The sequence below is a fragment of the Aythya fuligula genome, chromosome 2, assembly GCF_009819795.1.
Source record: "Aythya fuligula isolate bAytFul2 chromosome 2, bAytFul2.pri, whole genome shotgun sequence".
NCBI classification, from domain to species: Eukaryota; Metazoa; Chordata; class Aves; order Anseriformes; family Anatidae; genus Aythya; species Aythya fuligula.
The window spans coordinates 27,333,333-27,359,754 of NC_045560.1; the positions used below are offsets into that span (position 1 = coordinate 27,333,333).

The 26,422-nt window shown below is 36.7% G+C and overlaps 1 protein-coding gene across 5 annotated transcripts in view; it reads right to left on the minus strand.

Moving 5' to 3' along the window:
- The window catches only part of ICA1 (islet cell autoantigen 1), a 72,716-nt gene continuing 46,294 nt past the window's right edge, over positions 1–26,422 (minus strand). For 2 of the 5 annotated variants that reach the window (XM_032180929.1, XM_032180930.1), the window contains exons 8-16: positions 25,524–25,649; positions 25,244–25,342; positions 18,698–18,792; positions 16,802–16,851; positions 14,000–14,062; positions 13,854–13,895; positions 9,713–9,994; positions 4,438–4,536; positions 1,185–2,651 (exon numbers count right to left, since the gene is read on the minus strand). In XM_032180929.1, coding sequence (XP_032036820.1) covers positions 2,530–2,651; positions 4,438–4,536; positions 9,713–9,994; positions 13,854–13,895; positions 14,000–14,062; positions 16,802–16,851; positions 18,698–18,792; positions 25,244–25,342; positions 25,524–25,649 — 978 coding nt within the window. In that variant the 3' untranslated portion in view covers positions 1,185–2,529. The other 3 variants (XM_032180932.1, XM_032180931.1, XM_032180933.1) reach the window with 3 other exon arrangements.

Sequence of the window (26,422 nt, forward strand, 5' to 3'; positions counted from 1 at the left end):
TTAATTTAAAAAAATCACATATTACAAGAAAATGCATAATATGAACCAATCAGTATTGCAGCTTGAGGTAAAAAACCTGCAGCTATGGTTTCTCTGGTGTAAAAAGGATGATTATTCAGCTATTTTTCTACCTAAAAACATGACAAGGATTCACAACACATTTAGCTGAAACTTGTACAATGTCCTTAATTTTCCCAATCAAGAAGGAGGGTTTTGTTTGTTTTAAACATCCTGAAAGTCTAGAATCTGTGACCTAAAAAACAACCATTTTCTGAGTCTTAATTCTAACTTAACGTACAGTTAGCTATTTTGAATATAGGCCACATTTTAGCCTCACCTGTGCTTTTATTGTAACTGCTTTAGCCATTAAAAATGCTAGAATAGATCATCCAGAAGTGTTTTAAGAAGTATTGAGACAAACATAATCTAAAACAAGTTTAGTAACCACAGACTTGCTTAACGTTGCAAGAATCTGTTTGATGATTTCAGTGGTAACCAAGCTGGGCTGAAAATGCCAGCAGCCTGTCTATTCCTAGAGCTGCTAACATTTTTGGCGTTGCAGATAATTACTGTTTGAGATGAAGAGGATTTCAGGCAAACATCTAGTGTTTTGAGTGCAAACTAACACTCATAAGTGTAAATGCACCTCAGCATAAGTGTTAGGTGTTTTCCAGTTAATCTTCTTTGCAGATGCCTTCCTTAATGCCAGAGACTGCAGCTCAAAGTCAGGACCTCAGGCTCCAGCCCTAACGCTCAAGGAAGTTACATGTCTCAGGAGAGACTTCACAGGTGACAGCTTTTTGAGCAAGAAGCTGCCAACTACCAAACAGCAGGAAACAGTGATCTTTGCAAACAGTTAGGTATCCACATCTGTATCAACTTCCATATCTTAATTGCCACACAATAGAATGGTCTTACTGTTGGGGATCAGTGGGCTGGGTACTCCATAAAGAGAAGACCAGGCTGTCCATTATCCAGTATAATAACAGCTGAAGAACATCTCTGGCAAAAAATGGAAGTACCTTGAGACTTTCCAGCTATGTGGCACCTTAAGAAGGATTTTGAACACTACAGATTTGTACGGAGGTGATTAAAACTTGCCGAGGGTTCAGTCAGGTGGATCCCAGTCAGTCCAGCTTGTGTGTCCACTAAGTAGCACGTAGCTTTTTAGCTAGAACATATCAAACACACATTAATACTGCTCAGTGCAGCTTCCAGATGATGTTCTGCTGTGCTTGAGAAGCAGGACAGTTTAGATAACTTCTGCATTTACATGGTTATTTTGAGGCTTACAGTGTAGGTATGTAGTTATCTAATAGATCGTGAGAAATTGATTAACTACCTGAGCATACAAATTAACTGGGGATGAAAAACTTCATCAACATAAAACAAAAATCAATTGAATTAAAAAAGGCCAAATATAATAAACTGCAGAGCAGATCCTATACAGCACATATAGCAAACATGCAGAACTTGTGATATTGTGGTTGCTGCCATCCTTTTCACCTTCCTTCACTGTAAAAGGAGAGAAGGGAGGCAAAGAGAGACCATCAAGTTCAGATTTTCTTACTGTCCTACTGCATCACTATTCAGAAACAGTGTGAGCTAATGATATGAATTATCAGATACTCTCTAAAAGCTAGTTATATGTTATCTTCAGATGCTTGTTACATACCAATTCAACAGCACACCAACATTCCAGGGGGAATAAAATATCTTTTTTTGTCAAAATCATTTTATTAAAGAGTTAATGTCACAACAAGCTCAAAATAACACATGCTTCAGAAATAAATTTGATGAAAAACACTCTGAACAGAAATACGTTTTGAAGGCATGGTAAATCATCAGTTGCAAGAAACTTCTGCAAACAGGTGCAAATTCTGTTGGTGCAATGGAAAAAAAAAGTCAGAAAAGAAGCCTTTGGGGCATTACTTCTGTTTAGGTAGTACAGTTTGTCTAATAATTTAAATCAGAAAGGGCACAATTTCCATGGCTGCGTAGACCCAAATGTATTTCTTCAATAATTAACTCCAGCACAGATTTTTCACTGTGAGTACTAACAAAACAAATTCAGTTAACGTCTTAACATAGCAGTAATATATATATATATTATAGATGTGATAGATGTTCGATTCATGCAGCCTCCTCAGTTACATGATATATGTATTTTTTAATTTACTCAAGAAACATTATAAAAAAATAGGTTTGCAATTTGTATTTCACTCCAGTATTAGCTCTGCATCACCTCAGGCAAAGACAGTGTTTCAGCAGATAATCTTATTTGGCAAGAAATCTGCCCTAATTTAACCTCATTTTTGTAAATCCACGTAGAAAATAAATGCTAAGTCTTTATACAAAACAAGAGCAAATAACTGTAGGTATATAAAAGGGGGTTCATTCCCTTTAGTTTTGTTATCATGGCACATACTTCATAGTTTCACAACAGCATACTAGTTTTCATTTAGTTTTTTTAAAACCCAAAAATAGCATTGATGAATGGAAGAATGTGAGTTACCATAGGCAGCTGACTCATGCATTAAGCAATTCATGTTCTTTATCAGTTTTCCCAACAGCATCAGGATTGGATAATGGGTCAAGGTCAGCAAAGAGACTGAACCAAGCAGTCAAGTCTTTAGGATTCCTTGTAGGTTCTGGAAAAAGAGAAAAAAAAAAAAAAAAAAAAGGAAAGAAAAAGGAAAAGTACAAACTTGGAATTCTTGCTTGTCAGCTATTTTAAAACAAAAGTGACTGAAAGTTTGACTAAGGTCAAACAAACGCCATGCTATTGTTTAATTTATTACTAAGGGCACTTCTGACAAGAAAATCAGAATGAGTGATTACATTTTAAAACACCACCTTTAACAGAATATGGAACTTTAGTAAGAATGAATGTTTTACATCTGGCTGCCTGTGTGCTTTATATACCTCCTGCCATGATAAGTACAGGAACACTTTAATTAAAAATAGAAACAATCTCTCTCTGTCTAGCTTTGTTTAGTGAAAGGTATTTTACTTGTGTGCGCACCTGTAGGCCTGTGAAAGACCAAAAGCTAAGCAAACTCTACTTTACCTTACCATCTTACAGGCCTGAATTCCTTAACCTAAATCCAGTTCATGTGACTTTCCTGTTCCCCCTGTATATGACCATACAATATCATTATTCATGTCCCAAGTATGGCTTCTGGTATTAGGGTATATTTTTTGATATATATTAAAAAAAAAAAAAAAAAGTGAACCAGGAATATGTTGAATACCAGCAACAGTTGGACTATTGCATCTATTGTATCTGTATTGACATATAGATGTTGCAGAGGTCTCCTGCCTTCCTGCTTCCTTTGGAACCTGATTGTTCCAAAAGGGCAGATTTTCAAATTAAAGAGGAAGTGAGTTTGGCTGCTATAAAGAAGCTACATCACCACTTGCTTTTTTTGTGATCTCATGCTTAACACACATTATATTCATAGAGAAATAAGATATGGAGATGTGCTATTCTACTCAGAAAGATAACGTTGCATGTTAAATGAAAGCACCCTTTGTGCTAGGAGGAATTCATGGACAGAATAGGCTCCATTTAGCATGATTTCCATCTTCATGTCTGCAAGGCTAGAAGATCTGTCACTTTTACAAACAGATTTTGAAATAGCTGAAGGCTGTTCCTTTTTCTGGTGAAGCTATTGTGGCTGTGACATCTCGCTTTTCCCAAAATTGTTCCCAAAACATCTTAACCATCTTTTTCTACTGGGCTGAAATTAGTCAGTCTTTTAATCCCAGGGGGCAGGGGAAGGAATACACATTGCTCCTTCCTTCTGCACTGAACACCTTTCACATAGCTTTTGTTTGAATATGAATGCAGAAAATATACTGCAAACTGGCAATAAGGATGCAATGTGCTCCTAGTTTGCCTACCCATAAAACACTAGTCAAAATAGTGGGGCTCGATATCAGTTGATGACAGGACTCCTGGCTCACTTGCCACAAGTGAATTGCTTCATTTGACTACTGATATGATGCGTGTTATCAATGAAATCTGTAATCAGGTCTCTTCTGCCTTATTAGTAGCTTGTATTTTAGCCACAGATTCTTCCCAGAGCTTCAAAACAGTGTTTAGCTTAGACTAAGTGCATGCAGATGCTATTCTGTATGACTCAAAATTAAAGTAGTAGAAGAAACTGTTGTTTCAGCTCCCTTGTTATATATATAGCACGCTACTCCTCTGACAGATTACCAGCATTGAAGCCTACACACAATACACAGACACACACGTATTATATGTGTAACTGACACCGAAAGAGTAATTAGCAGTAAGCACAAGACTCTTGATATGTAACTACTACAAAAATAAGTTTTATTATGGTAGATTAGATGGGAAGACTAGAAAGATGCATGAGTCACAGCTAAACAGGAAAAGCTAAATAACTGAAGAACTAAATGACTTACCACCTTTCATTGGTGTCTTGTTAGCATTCACATTCAGGCTGTTCGGTTTCTGTGCTGGCCGTGGTATAGATGGAGGGCTCCCACTGTTAGCTGCCCATCCTAGAATTCAATAATATAACAGCATTAGCATTAAGAATTACTTTGTCCACTCTGCCACCCTATCTAGCAGCACAGCGCTCACACCAGGTGAAGGAGCAGAGTATTCTGTTTTGGTTATGGCTATTTGTATCTTTCCTCATACACGAGACATCAACAGTCAGATTCTGCAGACAACCACTATCCTTGAGAACAGAATAGCTGTGGAGTGGTTTCTTCATCTCCAGATCCAAGTAACTGTACTCTTCTCAAACCTTTAATATGTCTAAACAAAGACTTTTTTCTCAATTCTTTTATCCAATCACAGCTAATACTTGTTCACAGAAATGCCAGCACAGTAATCAAGTCAAGCATAGCTGTAGAGCAAAGAATATCAGTTACATTTGGGCAAAAATATCACACATACTAAACATTTTTTCCTCCTTCCTTTACTTTTACAATTCCAAAGACTTCCATTCCAACTGGTCCAGAAAACAAGTAATTGTGACCCTGTTTTTTAAATTAATTTTAAAACGAAGAATTCTGAAAAAGTTCATTTGTTGCAAAATACCCTGAAGAATTTAATTCTAGATGCACTATTTACTGTTAACTTAAAACTAGGTTTTAATTGAATATTTTTTTGTTATCTTTCATTTGTAAGAATCTTCTCAGCAGGAGAGAGCAACTATGTGGAAAAAACTGAAACTACTCACAATTTCTTGTTCCTACATGCATATTCTCCATCCGCAAGAGAGTAATGATAACTACAGTTATTGAAGCTGGATGCTCTAGGCTGGCAAAATGAACTAGGGATGGCATAGTGTGGATACATATTAGGAAATAATGGAGCATTTTTATCCCTGGTTTAAGGTATTTAAATTCCTATGCTTTATCACATTTAGAGGACAAACAGTCACATTTTTAACACCAATGTTACAATACAGGCCTGTATAGATAGCTTTTATGTTTTATTTCAACTCTGTCTCCTCTAAGTGTTGCCTGGTCAATTATCTATCCATCACAGGGAGCTGCTATATCTGACTTGGCAGTATCAGAAACAAGATATTAATCTGTACATACAGCTAGCATTTCCTTATTCAGTCTACAAGTTCATGCTCTCACATCATTTTTTTTCTCTCTTCTTCCTTTCTCCCTTTACTTTCTCAATTTTTGAGGTTGCTGTCAGATATTGGTACCCAGCCTCCTGAGAACTCCTGCAACAGCTGCTAAATCACAGGAGCCCTTCCTTCCTCTAACAGATTATTTCTTTCACTCTCTGATCTGGCCTTGACTCTAAAGGGCTCGAAGCCCAAGCAGTGTTGTTAAAAGGGGGCAAGAAGAATGTTTCCATAAAATCACATAGCTTAGAAAGGGAATTTTAAGCCACAAACATCCTCTGTATCTCCAAGGAGAGGAAACAAAACCTTTTTCAAAATCTGGATGCAGAGGGGTCACAAACATTTATTCTAGGCAAAGGTGATAATGGCTTATAAGCCAGCCTGTGCCTCCTAAAAATGAGGTTTTAAGAGTTTAATCTTTCAAATAAGCAAATCTGAATCATAACTAATAAAAAAGTATGCATTACCACTTCAGAATGACATGCTTTTTTCAGGCATTTTGTCTCTTGTGTTACACAAGAGAAGACTGGCAGAGATTACAAACAACTAGAGAAAACATGTAATGCATTTTTTTTCTTTCCAGATAAATTGCAAGAAAGTGCTTTATATATCATGGATGGCAACAGACAAATTGAGTGGCTGAAATGAACAGAGCCAAATCCAAATTTCATATAAGTGAATGGGGGCACTGCTCAGAGACATTCTGTGCAAGTTCCACTGCCTTCAGCGAGGTCAGAAGCTGTCTCTCCAAGGACTCACCCAGGTGAGTTTGCACTGATGCAATCAGCAAGCCATGAGGCAAAACTCTGCAGGGCACCTAACTCCTTTGGGGCCTTCCTTTTGACTCCCTGGCCTGAGTCTTGGCAAGCAGCATGTCCATGGGAGATGCTGTGCTCCAGTTCTGTGTTCATTGAAACACAGCTAGCTTAAGCACCACTTAGAAAACAAAAAGGACTTAACCAAGGAAAAAAAAAAATCCATGCCCAAAGTGTTCCTCAAAATAGCTGATGCTTTCGTAATGAAGGTTTTGGGAAGGATTGCCACTGATTTTTTATGAAATACTTTCATGGATTTTATTTTTAGTGTCCGCTCACGGTGAGTTACAGAGAACAAAAGCTTTGCCTTCCAAAACAAAATTGCAGTCTTTATCAAATCGCAAGCTCTTGCTGGCCTGACGCCTACTCTGGTTTGCCTCTTCACAGGATGGATTCATTACGTGACTAGACAAAAGATTATCGTTGAGACAGCAAGGAAACCAAACAGCTTACTTTTCAGTTAGCATCTTCACAAAAGCTACCACAATTACATTTAGAAATGGAACCAGTGCACTGCACATTTTCGTACTAACCAGAACATGACCATGTGTAGGTAATATAAAGAGGAATTCTCAGTGGTGTAAAGGGGGCTATATACATTATGAAAGAGAAAGCCAGTGCTGTCTGAAAAAAATGGCAAGGCAACCAAATCACAAAACTGTATCTGGAGTGGAATATAAAAAAAAAAAAATTGCTGTGAGCATGCGTTGCTTCTAATATTTATACATATTTTAAAAACAGCACCTGGTAGTCCCATAGCAACTCAAAGTCCCATTGTGCTAGATCCTGTCCATAAATACAGCCAGAGAAAACTCGGAGCTGGGAATTCCTGACCATAACAGTTTATAACCTGCATAGCATTGTGCCTGTTTTACAGATTAAGATCTGAGGCAGAGAGAAAACAAAGCCCCAAAGATTTATGAGTGTGCTTAACGTAAAATAAGTAAGTAATCCCACTGAAGTTAATAGAAAAGTTAATGTGCTTAAAGTTAAGCATGTGAGTTTTAAGAATCTTTATGGTCTTAAGGCCAAATTCACACAGGAAGCATGCACCATCTAGGCTCTACTGCAGCACCTCACACTGAATATTTATTAAGCATTATCAATTAGAGTAAAAAAGAGTACAGCAGTGTAAAATATGTATTACAGATCCTCAGTAAAATACCCATAAATCATATTGTCTGATCTTTTCAACTTTAATGTTTAGATATGTTTACTCTGCAGTTAGTATTTTGTTTTTTAAAAAATAGTCTCTGTTCCCAAATTTATTGGCAAGGTCAAATTACGAAAGAAGTGCTGTGAAATGAAATGCAGTTTAAAATTAAAGTTGAAACGCAAATGGACAGAATTTCACCTTCAGTTAAAATATGGAAAAAATTAAAAATATTCTGTAAGAGTTAGTTTAAATAATGTATTTCACTTGGCAATTAGAGTCATCTGGGAACATGCTGATTATCAGATACAATCATGGAGTTGATTAGCCGTGACTTTTCAAATGCCAGTAGATCAATTACTATGATCTTCTGCCAAAACCTTGGAAATTCATTTTGAAAACATCAACATATTTTACTCTTTTAATACATATTTATATTTTTCTTATTCAAAACAATTCTGGGATATTATATTGACTGGAACTGATTTTCTATTTCTAGTGTTTCTTGAATGCCATAGATCTGACTTCTGATTTTGAAGTGGCAAAAACACAGCCGATGTCACAGTCTCATGCGAATAAAAGAGGTAACATCAGAAAGGATACACAAGTCTGTTTGCCACTTACACCTTAAAAATATTTTATCTTCAAAATAATGCTTACATTTAAAAACATGCAAAAACTAAGCTATAACAATAATAACACAAAACACAACCCAATCTCATAATATATCTGCTATTTTTAGTAATCTGCTTAAAATTTGTTTATGTCTCTATATCAAAAAAAGGTGTTTCTCATTGCTCCTTTTTCTCCTTTCAGTAGATAGCATGTCTACTTCTGGTCAGAAACTGCTCAGTTTACAATGTAATAACTAAACCTCGTGATTTTTTTCTTTTCATATTTTATGGAGTCAAATCCTCTCCAGTCCCTCTTTACTCTATTAATCATACTCCTGTATGATGTATCACTATATATAAATATATATATATATATATGTAAAAGATATATCCTCCTATCTATCGTCACAAAATTGTGCAGCATTGCAAATGTCACTTGCCCAGTTCCCATCTAATCCTTGAAGTCAGTGAACCTAAGTATTTGCATTTGGGTGGATGGCGGGAAGGAGTTGTATCTGAATTAATTATAACTTAAACATTCTTATTTTTGCCAAAACGGCACAGTTCACTTCAGATCACATGTGACTGTGTGAGTTTCATGGGTTCCAAGAAGTAGTCTTCAGGAAGAAATCAGTCTGCTAGTCTCCCTACTCTGCTCTTCCCCAAATGAGATGAAAATGACTGTTGGGCTTGGCCCAAAACGCCAAGCTTCTCCCCTAGCCCTACAGAGAAACCTAGGCTGGCAGCCGAGTATGGTGGGGAGGACAAAGGTAGTTGCTGTTGGCTTAATACCATCTGCATCCCTCCCCCAAACCACATAAGCAATAGGAAAGTTTTCTCCTAGTATCACTCCCACCTTTTCCCTTCCCACAGCAGCAACTCAAAAAGCCCCAAAAAAACAATCGGCACAGAACAAGGGGGAGAGAAGGAGCTGTTACCTGCAGTGGTAGGCAGATATGCAGCCCACAAGAGGAATCCACCTGTTGCTTGGATGAGAAACATTCCATTCTACCTTACCCATATCCCTACATTGCAGCAGTGTTGGATGCATTAAAAATAAGGCAGCGAATGAATGCAACTGATTTTCATTAAGTTGTTTAAAAATAGTTATTTCCAGACAAAATACAGTAATCATTTTTAGTTCTTTGGCTCCCTAACTGTCACAGCAGCTATGATTACAGTAAAACCTACCAAAACATATTTTCTATTACAGAAAAAAAACATTTCAAAGGCCTACAGAATATTTCAGAAAGTTTAATGAAAATATTCAAGACAATTATTTGTACTTCAGGCTTTAGACTAATTCATCCAACACTGAGTGAGCAGGACTTGAAAAACAAATACATATATTTTTCTCCAGGCCACACCTTACTTTAACTTCAGGGTTTCTGCAGTTCCTGACACGATGTAAGACAACACCACACTTATAAGAAGCAAAAAGACATACTCTAAAGCCCAAAAGCAGAAACAAAGATCTAACAAACCAAGATGAGCTCTCACCGTGTAAAGATGACTGGAGGTCATTCATGTTTTGGTCTAACAGTTGTGAGGGCAAATAGCCTGATGGTGTTGATGCCATTGACGATGAAGTGGTCTCCTCATCTCCAGCTGAAGAGTTCATGGTGAGATCAGTAAGTGCAACCTGTCCAAAAACAGCTGTCCACTCTTTGCTGAATTCCCCCTCATCCAGGGAGGAAGCATTGAGGATCTCATTCAGTAACACCATGTCATCCTTATCACCAGGTTCTGACTCCAAGGGCCTCACAAACTGATCCTTTGATGCTGTCTCAGAGCAAAACAGAGAGTAAAGATAAATCAACTTTTAAACAATCAAAGAATAGAAGGAACATTTAAAAAATATACAATCTAGTTTTTATATATTAACTGAGATGGGATATTTTTCTGTGAATATTTGTTGTTTGTTTTTTTTTAGAACCAATTCTCTTGAACAGCTGGGCTGTAGCTTATGCAACAAATTATTCCTTGATTACCTTAGATAACTTCACTGTTCAGACTCATTTCCCATTAAAAAACTACAGATATACTTAAAAATCTATTAAATGTCCCACCAAAACCATTACATAGTCCAATACTTAAAAGCATCGAAGAAACTTTTTGAAGCATCATATGAAGTTCCTCTCAAAAAAGCCAATTGGTACAAACTGAAAATAAAGAACAGTTGGGCATGATTCTAGAATTTTGTGAGAATGTATTTCAGATAGCCTTTATGACCTTCTATTCATTGTTTATTTGTATTTTTTTCCCCACATGAACAGGTTACTCCACACAAAGTGAGATTTCTACACTGTTCAATGCTATAGTAATATTTTTTTTTTCTTCCTTAGGCCACTGAGAAATAACTGGGGCCACTTTCCTTCTGATTACCCTTGTTAGTTTTCCTAGTTCCAGAACTGCAGCAGAGGAATCTTATGCTGACATTCCTTAAAAACGTTTTTTTTCCTATTTTAGAAATGTTAAACAGTTATATAAAATAAATGAAGCTTGTAACCAGGATTACAATCCCTTTCCCTAGCTTACAAAATGTTTGGAGAGTGCAGGAACTATCAAGGAATCCCAAGTGTTATTTTACTTGGAAACATTTAGAACTCCATTGTGGGAGTATGTGGAGGACAAAAATGGTGGTTAACAATGCTGATAATGCTTTGTTACTAAAACACAGATCAGTTTGTCTTAATTACAATCATTTCAAACTTGTGGTAAAGTGCAGAAACAACTTCAGTTTTCCAAAACTCTGGTAGATCAGCTGAGTTCTCCAAGCTGCATACAGCTTGCAAAGATGTTTTAACCCTTCTGGGTTGGGATAAACGATGGATAGCAGCAAAGTGTCTGCTATCAGAGCAACAGATGATTTTTATTGATTTAAATGCAACTACCTTCTCAGGAAAGTTCCCTTATAAAAGCTGTAATCATTTGTAATGAAATGGCTGAATTTGAGTCATAGGAGAAAAAAAAGTACAAAACTGTTTTAAAAATAGGCTGATGAGTCAACATACACACCTACATGCTAAGAAACAAACAAGCCAACACATAATATAAGGATTTTTTAAGTCAACACTGAAGTCAACACTGAGGTTCAGTTCCTTTCTAATTTTACATTTTATATTCCCTGACAGGACCAAAAAATGGAAACAGAAACTTTACAAACAAATCAATTCTTCTAATATTTCCACTAGACTATAACTAAAACCATATAAAACAACTTGTTCTCACGAACTTTCAGGCACTTTCCAAACTTCAGATAAATAGTAATAAATGTGAATGTTCTCCCAGCACCTATAGTTCTCTCAAGCCCATCGCTGTTCCATCATGTGAAGAAGAGGGGTGAATCCTTCCAGAGGGAAAAGACAATTATTATTTCTAAGACATGTAAGAACTGATTTTTACTGGAAAGCACCATCTCAAAACTGCTTGCACTAGGCCCCTTCATGAACTTGGAAGGAGATGCATAAGTGAGCATCCTTAGTAACAGAACTGTTGAAACAAACCAATAGTGTGCCTAACCACAAATTACGTTTACTATAATGGAACAGAAGTTCTGCAGCAACACAGCTCAGAGCAAAACTGTGCTTCATTTGGCTATCCCATTGCAGTAGTCCCATTATTACTGTGTGAAAAAGCAAAACATATAGATTTACATCTGAAGAGCACTTAGATCTTGCTGTACTTCACGTGACCACCAGAAAAGAAGAGTGACACATTTCATGTCTCAGCAGTCTTTCTGGTTTCCCTGGAGAGAAAACGCACACAGAGTAGGGGAGGACAGGGTGATGCTTATGTTGAGAGTACCCCAAGTAAACAGCAGTAAGCTTGACTTGTTTGACATAAAAGTTATCTTGAAACCAGTCTTGCTTATCAAGACATTACTCATGTGGTATCTGCTAGATTACTAGAATGATACGGACTTTCTTACCTCACCCATAGAACTTCTATTCTTTCTTTTCCTGTTTCTCTGTTTTCATTGCCCATTTTCACAGTCAAGATCCCTTCTTTGCCTTCACATGCTGCCCCTCATCTTATAAATGTCCACAAAAAAAAAACTTCCAGTAAAACACCCAAAAAAACAATGTCACTATATTCTGTGTTTATATGAACAAGCCTCTAACAACCCTCATACTCCTTTGCAATGTCACCTCGTTTTGCTGGTATTTAAAAATATTCATAGGAAGAGAAGCGAAAAATGTTTACAATGATACATGGTCTGAAATACAGGATAAAGACTACTACCTTCTGAAACACACAAAAAAGGGTGTTTGGGAGCAATTAAAATAATATAGTATTCACTAGCCTAAAGCTAGCTATTGTGTGAAATTAGGGTAGACAGCTGATATCATAACATTAACATAAGCATCTTTATCTGATGTAGCTGTCCCACAACTGCTTTCATATTGACATAGCTATTTCACTTATAAAAAAAAAAAAAAAAAAAAAGAAAAAAAGAAAGCACTTCTAACTGACAAGGCTAAACTTGTATGACCAGTAATTGTATGCATTATCTGTACCTGCTCTAAGAAGGTCCAAGAAAGAATGCAAATGATTAAGGGGAAAACCAGGAGGAAAAAGGCCACACACTGACCTTTTTGTTATTAACCACAGAAACGAAGTAATCACTACCTTATCTGTTCACAGATTAGGACTATCTGCACAGGTACCCGAGGAAACTTTCCCTTTTTCTGCCTTCGTGAGTGGAGGTGTAATTTCCCCACAGTGCGACAGACTGCTTGTGGCAAATCCAAAGTCAAAGTGTTTGCAAGTCCACTGTTCCTTACCTAACATGAAGGCAGTACCTTAAATACTCCAAATAACACTAAGGCTGACTGACTAAACCACAGGGAGGGATTTTTTCTTTGCTTGCTTTTTTTGCCTTGCCACAGGTTTTTCTTTTCATTGTTCTTAAGATAGCTTTTGCTCATTCTTCTGAGATGAATGAAGTGAAGAGCAAATCAAGAAACTACGAGCAATAGCCTTACTCCATGCGAGAACTCGATACAAATTTTTTGCCTAGATCTTTCATATGTTACATGGTAAAACAGCCCCTTTGGTACAGCATATCCCCTTGAGCTGTCACTAATCTAACAGAAGGTTAACAATAGGAGTAGAGTCCAGAATTAAAGACTGCTTTTGCATGGGTATTTGAGAAAAGCACAGCAGATTTAATTAACTACGTGGCTGAAAATGTTACCTGTTCTTACATGTTTTCTAAGAGGATTTAATCATTTGTTTCTTATATGTCCATTTCTGATATAAAATCTTGTGGTTACAAAGTATTGCCAAGTGAAGGGTTGGGGTACAACAAGAGAACTAAAAACAAAAGATTTTGAAAAGTTATAGGAAAGGTAGGTTTACAGTGGAACTTACTTTAACGGGGAAAATGCAATATACCCTTGAATCACCTCTGGCATACCAATAAGGTATGCTTTATATTCTAACATCAGGTATAGTGCCTCTGTAGGTTTATGAAGTTGAGCTTCTTTTAACACTATTTAAAAACTAACTGAACAATTTCATTCAGAAACACATGAACCCTTTAGATTAGGAAAACAATTAACATCTAGGATTAAAATTATACTTGAAACCTACAATGGAAAGGCAAATGAAAGAGATATACACAAACGTTTCATACCATTTTCTTCAGGTTGTAGGTCTAATAAGTCATCTATGGCACCTAAGATCAGAAAAAAAATAATTAGAAAGTAACAAAAGAAGACTTGCAGTACACTGGCAATTATGATATATATATTTAGAGGTAGTTTTCTTAAGACACTTCACCTGAGTTCTGCTTGTGATTACAATTTCCTTGTAACTTGGATAGGGCATCCTTGCCATCGGCAGCTGTAATCAAGATCCATAAACATGTCAAATTGCACTTGGCACAAGAATATATGTTCATAAACAATGTCACTAAGTTCAACATGCAACAGTTGTTGGTATTCATGTTTAAAATTAACCTCATTGCAACTGATGAAAGACCCAGCCTAGATACAAGCACTTTAAAGGATGTCAAATTTCTGATCTTCCTTTTAATTACCACCCGCCACAGAAGCCCATCTCCAGGCTAGGTGCACCCAGCTGAGGCAACTGCAAGAATCAGACAGGTATCTGCTTTTCTGCAGAAGCAGAGATTTTATTTTATTTTTTTTTCAGAAGCTTGTACTTGCACAGGGCAGGAGAGAGCATAAAAGTGCCCAGGACCTCATTGTTCCTTAAATTGCCATTCTTGACCATACATCAGTTGAATGGCATATATGATGGAGCCAATCTTAAAAACATCCATAGCACATTAAAGGCAAATGCAGAGCAAATGATACAAATTGGAAGTTATGAAGTAGCATTCCTCATAAACTGCTCTTATGAAGAAACAGCACTAGCAGTGCTGCCTATTATTTTAGGATGTACAGAGTACTTCAAGAAAAAAAAAAAAAAAAACTTAGACTCACTAGTATAGGGAAATGGAAAAATTTAGCAGAGGTATTACAAAATACTTCAGTTCCTTTTAAAGGTGACACAGAAAGAGACAGAACAAGGTATTTACATTACGGATGATGCTGAAATATATTGCAGTCTGTAAATAACTGAGAAAGGTTCTAGAAAACATCTGCTAATACAGTATCTTAAAAGTCAGATTTTGCATCCAGGAACGCTAAAATATATGATAAAACAGATATTTGATCTTACTGATTACTTGCAAAATGGGTTAAACTTCAGAACACCAAAAAAGTCCTATTATGGTGCCACTATTAAAAAAAACACTCAAACAACAACAGTAATTAACAGGGTGATTCAAATAACTGTAGGTAACTAGGGGCTCATAGCTCATCATTACTCCAAGGTGAAACATTAACTGATTCAATAAAGAATAGGAGCATAATAAATGCTCCTATAATAAAAGGTATTTTTATGGAAAGCATGCTTAGTTTTTTTTTTTTTTTAATTTTTTAAAAGAAACAAAACACAAAATGACTAATTCCATTCTTTGATGAAACTGTGAGCTTATTTTAGTAAAGATATTTGTTTAGAAACAAGTTGACTTTGCACTGCATAGCCTTCCAGCTAAAAAGTTAGCACTGCATAATAACTATAGGGAACATATTGAATGGATTAGGAACATGACAACTAACAGATGTCAAAAAAAGTTGTTAGCAGAAACAACTGCAAAGTAGAAGTGTTTCTAGTTTAGATCTGCAAGGTTTAGTGTTATTTCCATTGCTCTTCAATGGCTTTAACAGTCATCTGGAAGTAAACACAGAATCCCTCTTGAATAAAACGTACAAACAACTATAACAGACTGTTAGAGGTGGTCATTCAGGCCAGTCATTGAGTTTCTATAGTCAAGCTGGGAGAATTTACTACCACTAAGCCTTAAGTTATATCTCAAGGAATACGGAATACAAGCTGTGCTCCAGAATGGAAGAATGAGTCATGGAAATCTGTGACCAAAATGAACTGAGTTTTTATGAACAACAACAAAATCAAATGTGAGCTTCTAATATGATGTTACTGAAAAATTAGATATTCCTGGAAATCCAAAAAGGAAGGTGATGAGTTGAAAAAGGAACGTGATTTTACTTTCTAGAAACACTACTGGGGAGACCAACATCAGGAATGTTTCTTACAGTAGTATTTTTCAAATTTTAAAAGGAATGTTGGAAGTGGAATGGAAACAAAAGCTTCAAAACTAAAGGTCTATAGGACATGTCTTAAAGACATTGATATGCTTAGCCTACCAAGAGGAAGATTTGAGGGGAGTTTTGATTTTAATGTATTACTTTTTAAGAACCTTTATGGAGGCTGAAATACTACATATTGGACGGATTCTCCATTAATTTATTAGATAAAAATATACTATAAAGCCATGGCATAATTTAGGCTACAAGGACGTCTGGGAGTCATTTTGTCCAAGCCCCTTGTTAGAGTACAGCCAGCTATGAAGCTCGATCAGGTTTCCCAGGGATGGGTCAAGTTTTGAATATCTGCAGGGATGAAGATTCCACAGCTTCACCAAGAACTTGTTGCAAATGCTTTGCCATCCTCAATGTGAAGCTTTTTTTCTGAGTATCTGACCAGAATTTCCTTCTTGTAACTTGTGTCCATTGTCTCCCCTTCTTTCACTGTGCACCTCCAATTAGAGCCTGGCTGTGTCTCTGGGTAATAACCACCCACCAGGTCACTGGCAGCAGCTGAATAGGACTTTGCCTAACTTAGCCAGAAGTTCAACCAAATTTAACAAGTTTTTAACAGAGTGGATATTTAATCACTGGGATAAACTAGCAAGCTAAGTGGCATACTTTCCTTGTCTTGACATCAACTAATCAGAAAATCCCTTCCTTGAGGACATGCCCAGTGTAAGAATTACACTTTGGAAGACAAACTATTTGACCTGTCTGAGAGTAATTGAGTGAAATGCATTATGATACAATAAATAAGGTATTATGTTTACCAGATCTTCCTGGCCTTAAGTTTTATGCATTTATATGGATTTGCTTGTTGAAGCTGAATGTATATTAAATAACAGAAATGAAAACAACATAAATTACAGCATTTAGCAAGTTATGAACACATGAAATAAAATACCTGAATAGTCTGATTCCTTGGTATGGCTCTCCTCATCTAATGAAATCAACCTTAATTTGAAAGAGTAAGAAAAAAAAAAATATGAGGAAACAATTCTACCGCTATCATATATTTTTCTTTTTGGTCACTTCACTATAGAATCATATTGACAATAAACAAACACTAATTCATATGGATTCCTGCATTTGCTGTATATGCTAGTTTGTTGTTAAATTTTATTGCTTCATTGGCAGAAATCTGTTGAAAACCAAAATAATATTGAAGACCAACTGTCAAAACCTACCACCTACCTACATATCTATAATAAAAAGCGTAGACCAAATCTGGAAAAGCACAATATGCTGTCATTAATATCACTAAGGAGGTATAACTGGTCCACAGAAAAACAATTTGCACTCCTTTTTTTAACTTTGTAATAGTGACTAAATAAAAACAACTGTCAGGTGAGTTTTGTCCCATGACAGCAGGTTTCTAAAGAACCAAATCAGCACTATTGATGAAACAGCTCTTGCAATAAAGAAAACAAAACAAAACAAAACACACACACACACACAAAAAAAACACCAATGGTTTACAAGCAATTCTTACACAAAGGGAAGTTACTCAGGCCAAACTCTAGTATAATGAATGTTTAGAGTGAATGGAAAGATCATGAAGATTTGAAAAGCTTTATTTTACTTTGTATCATTCTACTAGAATCTTAGATGCATGTTTATGCTTTGATGGATACACCAAAGTTGTAAGGAAATGTTATTTTCCCCACTTCAATGAAAGGAAAAAGATAATCCATAAGTAAAAAGCAGTGAAACCATTACATGGATCTGACGCATTTGCTGGTAGATGCCAATGCCCAGATTTTGCATAAATCACGCATTTATTCTAGAATTTTATTTTCAACACTAAAAAAAACAATTGTTTCTGAAATTCTCTATTATTGTCACGTGAGAGGCATCAGACTCAATGAACTGCTATGAAAACAGCCACCTGCCAAATGGTACTTGGCCAAGTCATTTCTCATCTGCTTAGCCCCAAACCTGACCAATTTATAAACTGGTTTTGGTCAGTGGATGTGAATCTAAGCAAGCAAAAACAACTGAAAAACTGAACTCTTTCAAAAACTGTTACCATAAATAGCCAAGCAAAATACACTAATTACCGGCCAAGCTGTTCTCTGCTTTTTGACAACTGATCCTTAGCTGGGTGCTTTACTTAACCATGGATAGTCAAAACAACAGGTGGCAGCAGGATTGTATCAATGTAGCATCTCATTGCAACTGAATCCTGATGGTCCCATAGGGGAGGGATCACATCTCATTCTCCTGTTCTTCTCTCTCTATAGCAGCCCATTCATAATTCTCTTTCACCTCAGAGCTACAGGTAACCCAAACCTTGATAGCATCAGTTCACTTAGATGTACTTTTTACTAAGTACCTCCTGCTTTGCTGGATTACTAACCAATGCTGTATACATTACAAAAACTAATCGCTGCCCAAAGCAATCAGGAATCCATATCCTGTTCCCAGGTGTAAGGAGACGCTGCTGAAGGGAGAAATACAAAGCTCATATATCTTCTCCCATGTGATGCTGTTTAGCACTTCTTTTACTAAAGAAAAGATGAAGCAAAAGTAGAAAAATAAAGAGGTGGCTAAGAAAAATGAGTAACATATAAAGGTTAAATGGGTCCTTTTTAAGCTCTTAAACTCACCATAAAGTTTAGTAATTTTCATACACACAGTACATAATTTCAGTAATGCTTGTATTAAGCTTACTGTTTGCTAGTGTGGTCCGACTACCATTGTCTACATTTTTAGTTTTAAATATTTGGTGACTAGCAAAGAGAAAGTAGATTATAGATAAAATTACTTATTATTTTGAGATACAGGACATGTGACTTACTGACTCTGCTGATCTTCTACTGATTTGGTGCTCTCAATCTGCAGGTCCTCCTTTTCTGCTCTTTCTGTTAGTTTATTCACAGGATCTTGCAAGCTCTAGATCATAATCATTATAAATGAAAAGAGAGAAGAAAAAAGATTCAGGGAAGCAAAAATATGTCATGTAAGGCCAAACCAGACTATAAAGCCTATATAAATTAGTCTAGTATCAAAAGCATATCTGACTCAAACAGAATGAATAGATGCACTCTTTAAACCTATTTGTTCCTTGTACTGCTTCTTTATTTCTTTACTCTTTTTTTCCCTGACCCAACTCTTCACAGAACCTTAGCAGCTGCAGTGCCACTAGGACAGTACTGCTCATATCCTCAATCCAAAAGCAGGGGTTAAAATCTTGGATAATTTGATAGAGGCCAGGTGTGATATTACCACAGCCTGCTGACCCTTTGCAATGTGAAAGACCAGGCTATAAGATAAAAATGAGCAGTTTCACGGTCTGCACTTTTATAACCCAAAGTTGGGCAAGTGAACAAGCCAACACATAAAAGCATTGTGTAGTGACTGTTTGAGACTACTGAAGTATTAATATACTACTAGTTTTCCCCATAATTAATGTTATGCATTAATGTTATGCATTAATTATGGTTGCTGCATGAAAACTTAAATAACTGAAGGTTACTTAACATGTTTGCTAAGTCTGTCTCACCTACTGAATAAAGGTTAGAGTCCCCAGCTCACCTGCTGTGAGAAAAATATTCCCACACATGTTGTAGCTCTTGTATGCACTGCCCTGTTAACCAGAATGCATTAGTCACCAGAAGGGGCATTCCAGTTTCTGTTTCTGTTAGTACTTGTGTGGAGATGTATACTTCTGTGTTTTAGAAACCAAACGAATGGACTTGTCATATACTGCAGTTGGATTTTTTTTCTCCTCCCAGTAAGTTAATGCCTTTATCTAGTGCCACGGATTAATTTGTCATAAGCACCTAGAGCACTGCAGACATCATGTGTCAGAAGATGAGGGATCACAAAGGCAGCAATAACAACTAGAGGCCTTAAAGAAATGTACCTTATCTATGGTTGCCACTTTTTTTTTTCCTTTAACACTGTAACAGTGCTAACCAGAACCACTGCTAAGTGTACTTCTTGGATTCTGAATAACGGACACAAGCCACGTCAGCTAGATCACCTATGAACGAATGTTACTCTTCAGCTGTGTTTGTACCAGCTGTTGACTAGACTGCACTGTGTACTACTAAAACTGGTGGGGGATTATTCCATTGATTCCGCGAGGACCTGGGTTAAAGTTCAGAAACATACGCACAGAACTGGAGCGCAGAGAATGACAGCAGTGCTTCTGGCACTTGACCCATCTCTGACACCTCCACTGTAGAGCACATCGTGCACTGCACTCAGGAGGTGATGCTGCAACTGTGTGTGGTGCTCTGTGGCTACGCATAGCAGCACTGAGCCTGCCTGAGAAGGATGTAATGGTTTCAAACAACAAACAGCTACGTTAACTACAGCCTAACTTGTAGAAGTTAGAGAATTTGTGCAACTTAGAGAATTATCAGAAGTAAAACCTTCCACATCTTCATGAAAAATACAAAGAAATCAGCATCCTTCTTCAAGAAACTATATTATGATGCTTCCTTCATTGTTAAAGAGTGTTTCAGGAAATCCATTTTTAAAGGACTGTGATCAACCCACGGAAAAAGCATATAGAAATGGAGTTCATGAGTACCTCGGGAAGGAAACAGCACGATAATAATGGGAGTTACTATTTCCTGTATTAGAAAAATAAATATAGCTCTGAAATACAGCTTCAGTTTAAGTAGAGATTATGATAAAATTGTTGAAAATTAGCAGAAACAATAATTCAATTTACCTAATTATTTTGACATATAGCCAATATTTCCTCCAATTCTAACAGCAAATAATTAAATTACTATCCTCTCCCCTGCCTCCTCCACTCTGCAGCCCAGTGTGTACTACGAACTGAGGTATCTTTATAAAAGGATAAACAAAATCTAGACAATGGGTATGAAATAAGTGTTAAAAAGCCATTCTCAACTGTTTTCGAAACAAAAAGCCACAGTAATGTGATCACTATTGTCAACATGCATAGAAATGACACTGACATTCTGTTGTTTCAGGTTAGATCTAAAGAAAGGAAGAACTCCCATCATCTAGGAAATAAAATGATTAAACAAAGTTGTGAGATACAGACTGAATTCAGACAAAAGCAAGCATACTTGTTTGGTGTGTAAAGCATCACTGACCTCATTGGCTCTGAACAGACAAATGTGCATCTTCACAGCATGTGTCTGGATGCTAGCAAGAACTCACATGGACTTTGTTGTAAGCCACACATGTATGTAAGCCACACATGTATGTGACTGAAGGTTTCAGGTCTAAAAAGCTTTCTTCTTAGCTTCATTATGTCTCTCTCTCTTTTTTTTTTTCTTTTTTTTTTTTTTTAAACTATAAAAATCAGGATAAGACCGTACACGCTACAGAAGCAAGTTCACAGTCATTCCTTGTGCTTATCCTGACTCTGCAACCAAAAGTTACCCAGTGACATTTTGCTTGCTACCATCACTCAGACTGGATATCCCCAGCCAGTTAACTGTGAGATTCCTCCACCATGGAGGCAGCTCTGATTCCAGTTCAGGCACTGTTCCTAAGCTGACTGCTACTCATGAAAACTCCTTCGCTTATGTTATAGCTTCTTTCAAGACTAGCTGAGATGACCTGGACTGCACACAAAATCTGTTCTCTGTAGTTACATCACCAGAGTGCTGACAATGCATTCAGCTTGCCCACAATTCCTCCCAAGTGCCTTGGACAACTTATGCTCTTCCTCTTTACTGAGGAAGGAATCAAAGTAACATGATTAAGGGCAGCTCCAGGAGCCAGCGATACATCCCAGGACATCATAACAACATCCAGAAATGCATAACACCACTGAAGAGACAAAAGTTTGGATCTGCTTCATTTTAAGAGAGGGCTGAGAGGGAGGAGGACAATCAGGTAGCTTCAGTATTTCCTCAGGGAGATTTATGAAAAAATAGAAAAGAAAAAGAAAAGAACAGAGATGTAAGATTATATGCAGTTCTGCCTAGGCAATAAAGTCATGGTGCAACAAAATGGAAATGAGAAAGGATACCGGTCTACAGCAAGTGTCAGCAGAAGGCAGCAGTACTGAAGTAGCTGTGTTAGGGCAGGGTTTTCCAAACCAAGTAATCAGCAGAAGCAGCAGTGCTCCACTTTGCACACAAATAGATGGATGCATTGAGATTTAGGCCTTTTGACTCCCTCGCCAGTGCTAATACTGTTTCTAGGCTCATGTGAACTCTTTAGGAAGTTTATTATTAGAGTAGTGAAATGTAAACAATATGACTAAAGATTCGTGAAGTACCGAAGACAAATAAACAGTGACAGAAATTAGAAATAGGTACAATTCATGAAAAGTAGCCCCTGAAATAAATTTGAATTCCTTTGATATATAGTGATTTCAAGACAATGAAACCTTAAAGATTTTACCAAAGCAGCAGCCCATCATCTTTAATACTGCAGTAATGGATACTTTTACATCGTGATACATAGATCTGTTAGCACATTAATAATCATCTTTCATCAAGCATAAAACTAGCAGTTAGGAAATACAGCTGCAAAAGCACAATTATACTACTCTCAGCATATACCCTGAAGCAAAGAAAACAAATGGGCTGCTTTTCATTAAGGGAGTTTGGCAAACATCTCTAAAGACAATGTTTTCTTTCCAGAAACAACACCGAGAGGCATTTAAGAGTCTCTTTCCTGAGGTAAATCTAGTACATTAATATATTCATACTACAAAATACAAATAGTAATTTTCCAGTACACGGCACCTTCTAATTTTTCAGTAAGTCAATTTACATCTAAGTCAAATATTAACATTGTTTCCTTAAATTCTTGTTTTGAAGTAAAAATGCTGACCCTACATACACATAAGCTTTGCTTAATTCGGCAGGACCACTCCTGAATTAAGGATGAGTAAAGTTAAACTGCTAGTAGTAAGCTGCTAACAGAACTAGAATCACAAAAGAAAAATGATTTGCTTCATTCACTATTTTAGAAAAGATCCCTTTAAAGAATATTTTTCCTTGTCTTATATCTAAGAGAGAACTCCCAATTAAACATGTAGAAATGGGCACATCAAAATATTTTATGTTTTAAGCAATTAATATCCCATTTGTATGTTTTTAACACATAAACAGCAGACATGATATCTTTTTTGACCAGAAGTTTCTCCACTAGAAACTACACTTACCCAAGATCACCTATAGCCATTTATTATATGTTATAAAAAAGTAATACTTGAAGTAGGTTGCAACTCCTTAAACTCTGGCATAAGCACATGACATGACTGGTAAGGATCAGTTCCTAACCATAAACATCTCTTGTTTTTCCACACTCTAGCACGTCTAGCAGAGAAGGCATGGGACTTGAGGGAGTCCACACTCTTCTGGAGGTTTGGAGACTGACCTGAATGTCCCTGAAGCAGCAGTAGACACCCAAGCTGTCAGGCAACAGAACCTCACCTGATGCAACTAACAGATTTTAACTGAATCTTCTCAGCAACCATTTAATGTGAACAAACAGAAACTAACTGAGGCAAAAGAGATCATATAGGAGACTGAACTTTGATGTACTAAAAAAAAATAAAATAATAATCCCACACTCCAGAGACCAAAAGAAATAAAGAACTGATACTAAAAGGCAGCAACAGAGTCTTATCCCCAAGCAGCTGTTTTCTGCAAGCAGAGACTTCCATGAAATTCTGTAGTATAAAACTAACCCCTGATTAGCATTATTTCTCAACATACATATAACTGCACAAACAGGAAATCACATCTTTTCAGAGCAGGAGGCCAGCAATAAAAACGGTTATGATTCTCATAACAAAGGGCTTCACCCTAAACATACTACAATATCCACAATCATTTTTACAGTTACTTTCTATTCCAGGGAGTGCTTGTTGCATATGTGCACACAATATAGATTGCATTTCTCCATCACAGATTCCCAATTTAATTCCAAATTTAGATTATACTAAAATCTTTCACAGGAGAAAGTTCAAAAGATAACAGGCATTCCAAAATCTCTCTCATCCTCCAACACGAGGGTACTTCTCATTCTCCATCACAAGGGTATTTCATGCTCCAGAAGTGGTGCATTTTCCATACAAGCTTCTTTACAAGGTATCTAAACATTATGTGTTTTAAAACATGTCTTGTTCACATAATCATGTTTTTAGATATGAAAGAGAATAAATAGCCTGTATTTTTTTCTGAGTATCTGCACAAATTAGATTGGAAAGAGTTTGTTTAAAAGCATAGAGAAAAAAATCTTCAGAAAACTTCAAACATCATGAGGTTAGGAGCAGAACAGCCCCACTGCATGCTTCCCAGGCTCCTCAACAGGACTCTGGCCATGCTAAACCCAGGCTGTGAACCAGCCGTCACTGCAATGGGAAGTGATGATGGGGAAACAAAGAGGACCTTTTTACTGATTTAGAGTTTAACTGGTGAGTCTGTAGGCAATTACTGGCAGTGTCAAGATAACTATTCCCAACTGTCTCCTGCTGGAATTTGGAGATGCACTCTGGCTAGAACCCATATACGGACGATGTGAGAAGGAAGCGCAGAGTTCTGTGAGCTTCATAGCAAATGCAGACTTTTCTGGCAGGACAGACTGGGTAAGATGGAAAAGGTTGAGTCTTTAAAGCTGTCCAGAGCAGAACTTCCTTTTCTTTCTGTCCTCTGGTCAGGAGAGACTGAAGCTTGAAATGTGTTTGGCCGGTTCTTTTGTTGTGTTGTTTCAAGCTGCCGGAATAACAGTCTCCACAAGCTCTTTATGCACTTCAAAGATCAGAAACCACTCCCTCCCAACACACGTTCTAGAAAACAACTTTAAATATAGCATAGTCATGTAAGAGCAAGTATGGTAGCCTGGGGTGAACTAAACTTTATACCTTCAGGTGCTTGTTCTCCAGGAGCTCTGGGGTAGCCACAGGCTATACAGCACACTGCAGCCCAGCTTCTACTTCTGCATGTCATATGCACAAACATCTCACAGACTGAGGCTATGACTCCTAATTGCTTTCAAACTGAGCCGCCTCTTCAAGTACAGAGTGCTTTGCAGCATTAATTCATTGTGGAATTTTGGAGGGGAGCATAAATCCCTAATTATGCTGGACTTCATGATTCTTCAGGAACAATCAAAACCAATCCCAGTTAGCACTTAAACACATACTTAAGTGTAGCCCTGAATATTGTCTTCCTTTGAAATATGTCCTTTATCACTACACTGTACATGCAGTTTTTGATCTTACTAGCCAGAAATGCATTTGACAGAAAGCACGTATTCAAATGAAAAGACGGGACAGGTATTAAATTGCCAGACAACATATGGACAAAATATGAATGTGTGCTTTCTACATGGTTATACGGTCTCTTATTTGTTATCACTGGGCAGACAAACACACTGATGTATTCCTTACCTTTAACATTGTGAATTCATATGGCTGATAACCTTTGAAACTTTCATGGATAGCTGCCATCGTGTGTGAAGTTTTTTCCCAAAAATGAAGAAGTGTTGTCTGTAAGGGAGAGTAAAATTTCAAGGCAATATTAGCTTAAACACCAATCTGCTTTTTACAGATTTTACATCTCCCCTCCAGTATTAGTTACATATTCTTGTATTTAAAAATTGCTATAGTAACCTGTTAAAAACACCTTAATGGGAAATCTTATTTTGGAGGCTCATAGGGTTTTGAATACCTGATATGTTGTTAACACATGAGAAAGAAGGTTGCATCTGCTTGCTCCCAAAAGATCGACTTTTTGACAGACATCAGTCTTCAGTTTGTCAAAGTTGAGTTTTGCATGTCGCACTTGAGCTTGAACCTTCAAACAAAGGAAAATTGTTTATGTAGTGATTTTTTTTCCTCTGTTTTTCCTCATGAAAGAGCAAACTAATACAACTTTCGGGGAAAAAATCAAAATTCTGAACAGACTCAATTAAAAATTATGCAGAACTTTATTATAGTATTTAGTATTATAGTATTTATTATAGTCCAACACAAAATAAGCTATGGCAGGCTAACATGCTACAATATGGTTCTTACTATCATTTATATTACTACTTTTCTAATATATTCAGTGAAGAGACTTTTCTAACCTGTTTATAAGATGAATAGTTTTATTGTATATACACCAGGAAGATAACTAGAAAACACACTTATTTTTCTCTATAGAAATACCAATCCAAATCCTGACCAACAGATTTGGAATTTTAAGTTTATAACACAATATACATGCACACACAGACTTCTCCATGTACGTACAGTAGGAAACCAATTATACTGACAAACTTAAAATGCAGTCTGAATTTCTTGTTGACAGTATAGCACTTCAATAACTTTGAACTGGTAGAAAAAGTTCTCATTAAAATTTTACTTGAAATAGGAGTGCTTACCCCATTCGTTGCTAAAACACAAACATCAAGGCCCAACAATCAATTTCTGTTTCAAAGAATTTTAGTTTTTCAAATGATTCTTCTCCTATGTGTTAGGTGCATACACGATACTGTCTGTTACACAAACAGCACATTTTTTTTTGCATTTTTTGTAATACAAGTATTTATACAAAAATACTTGTATTCTCATCATGTATCAGGG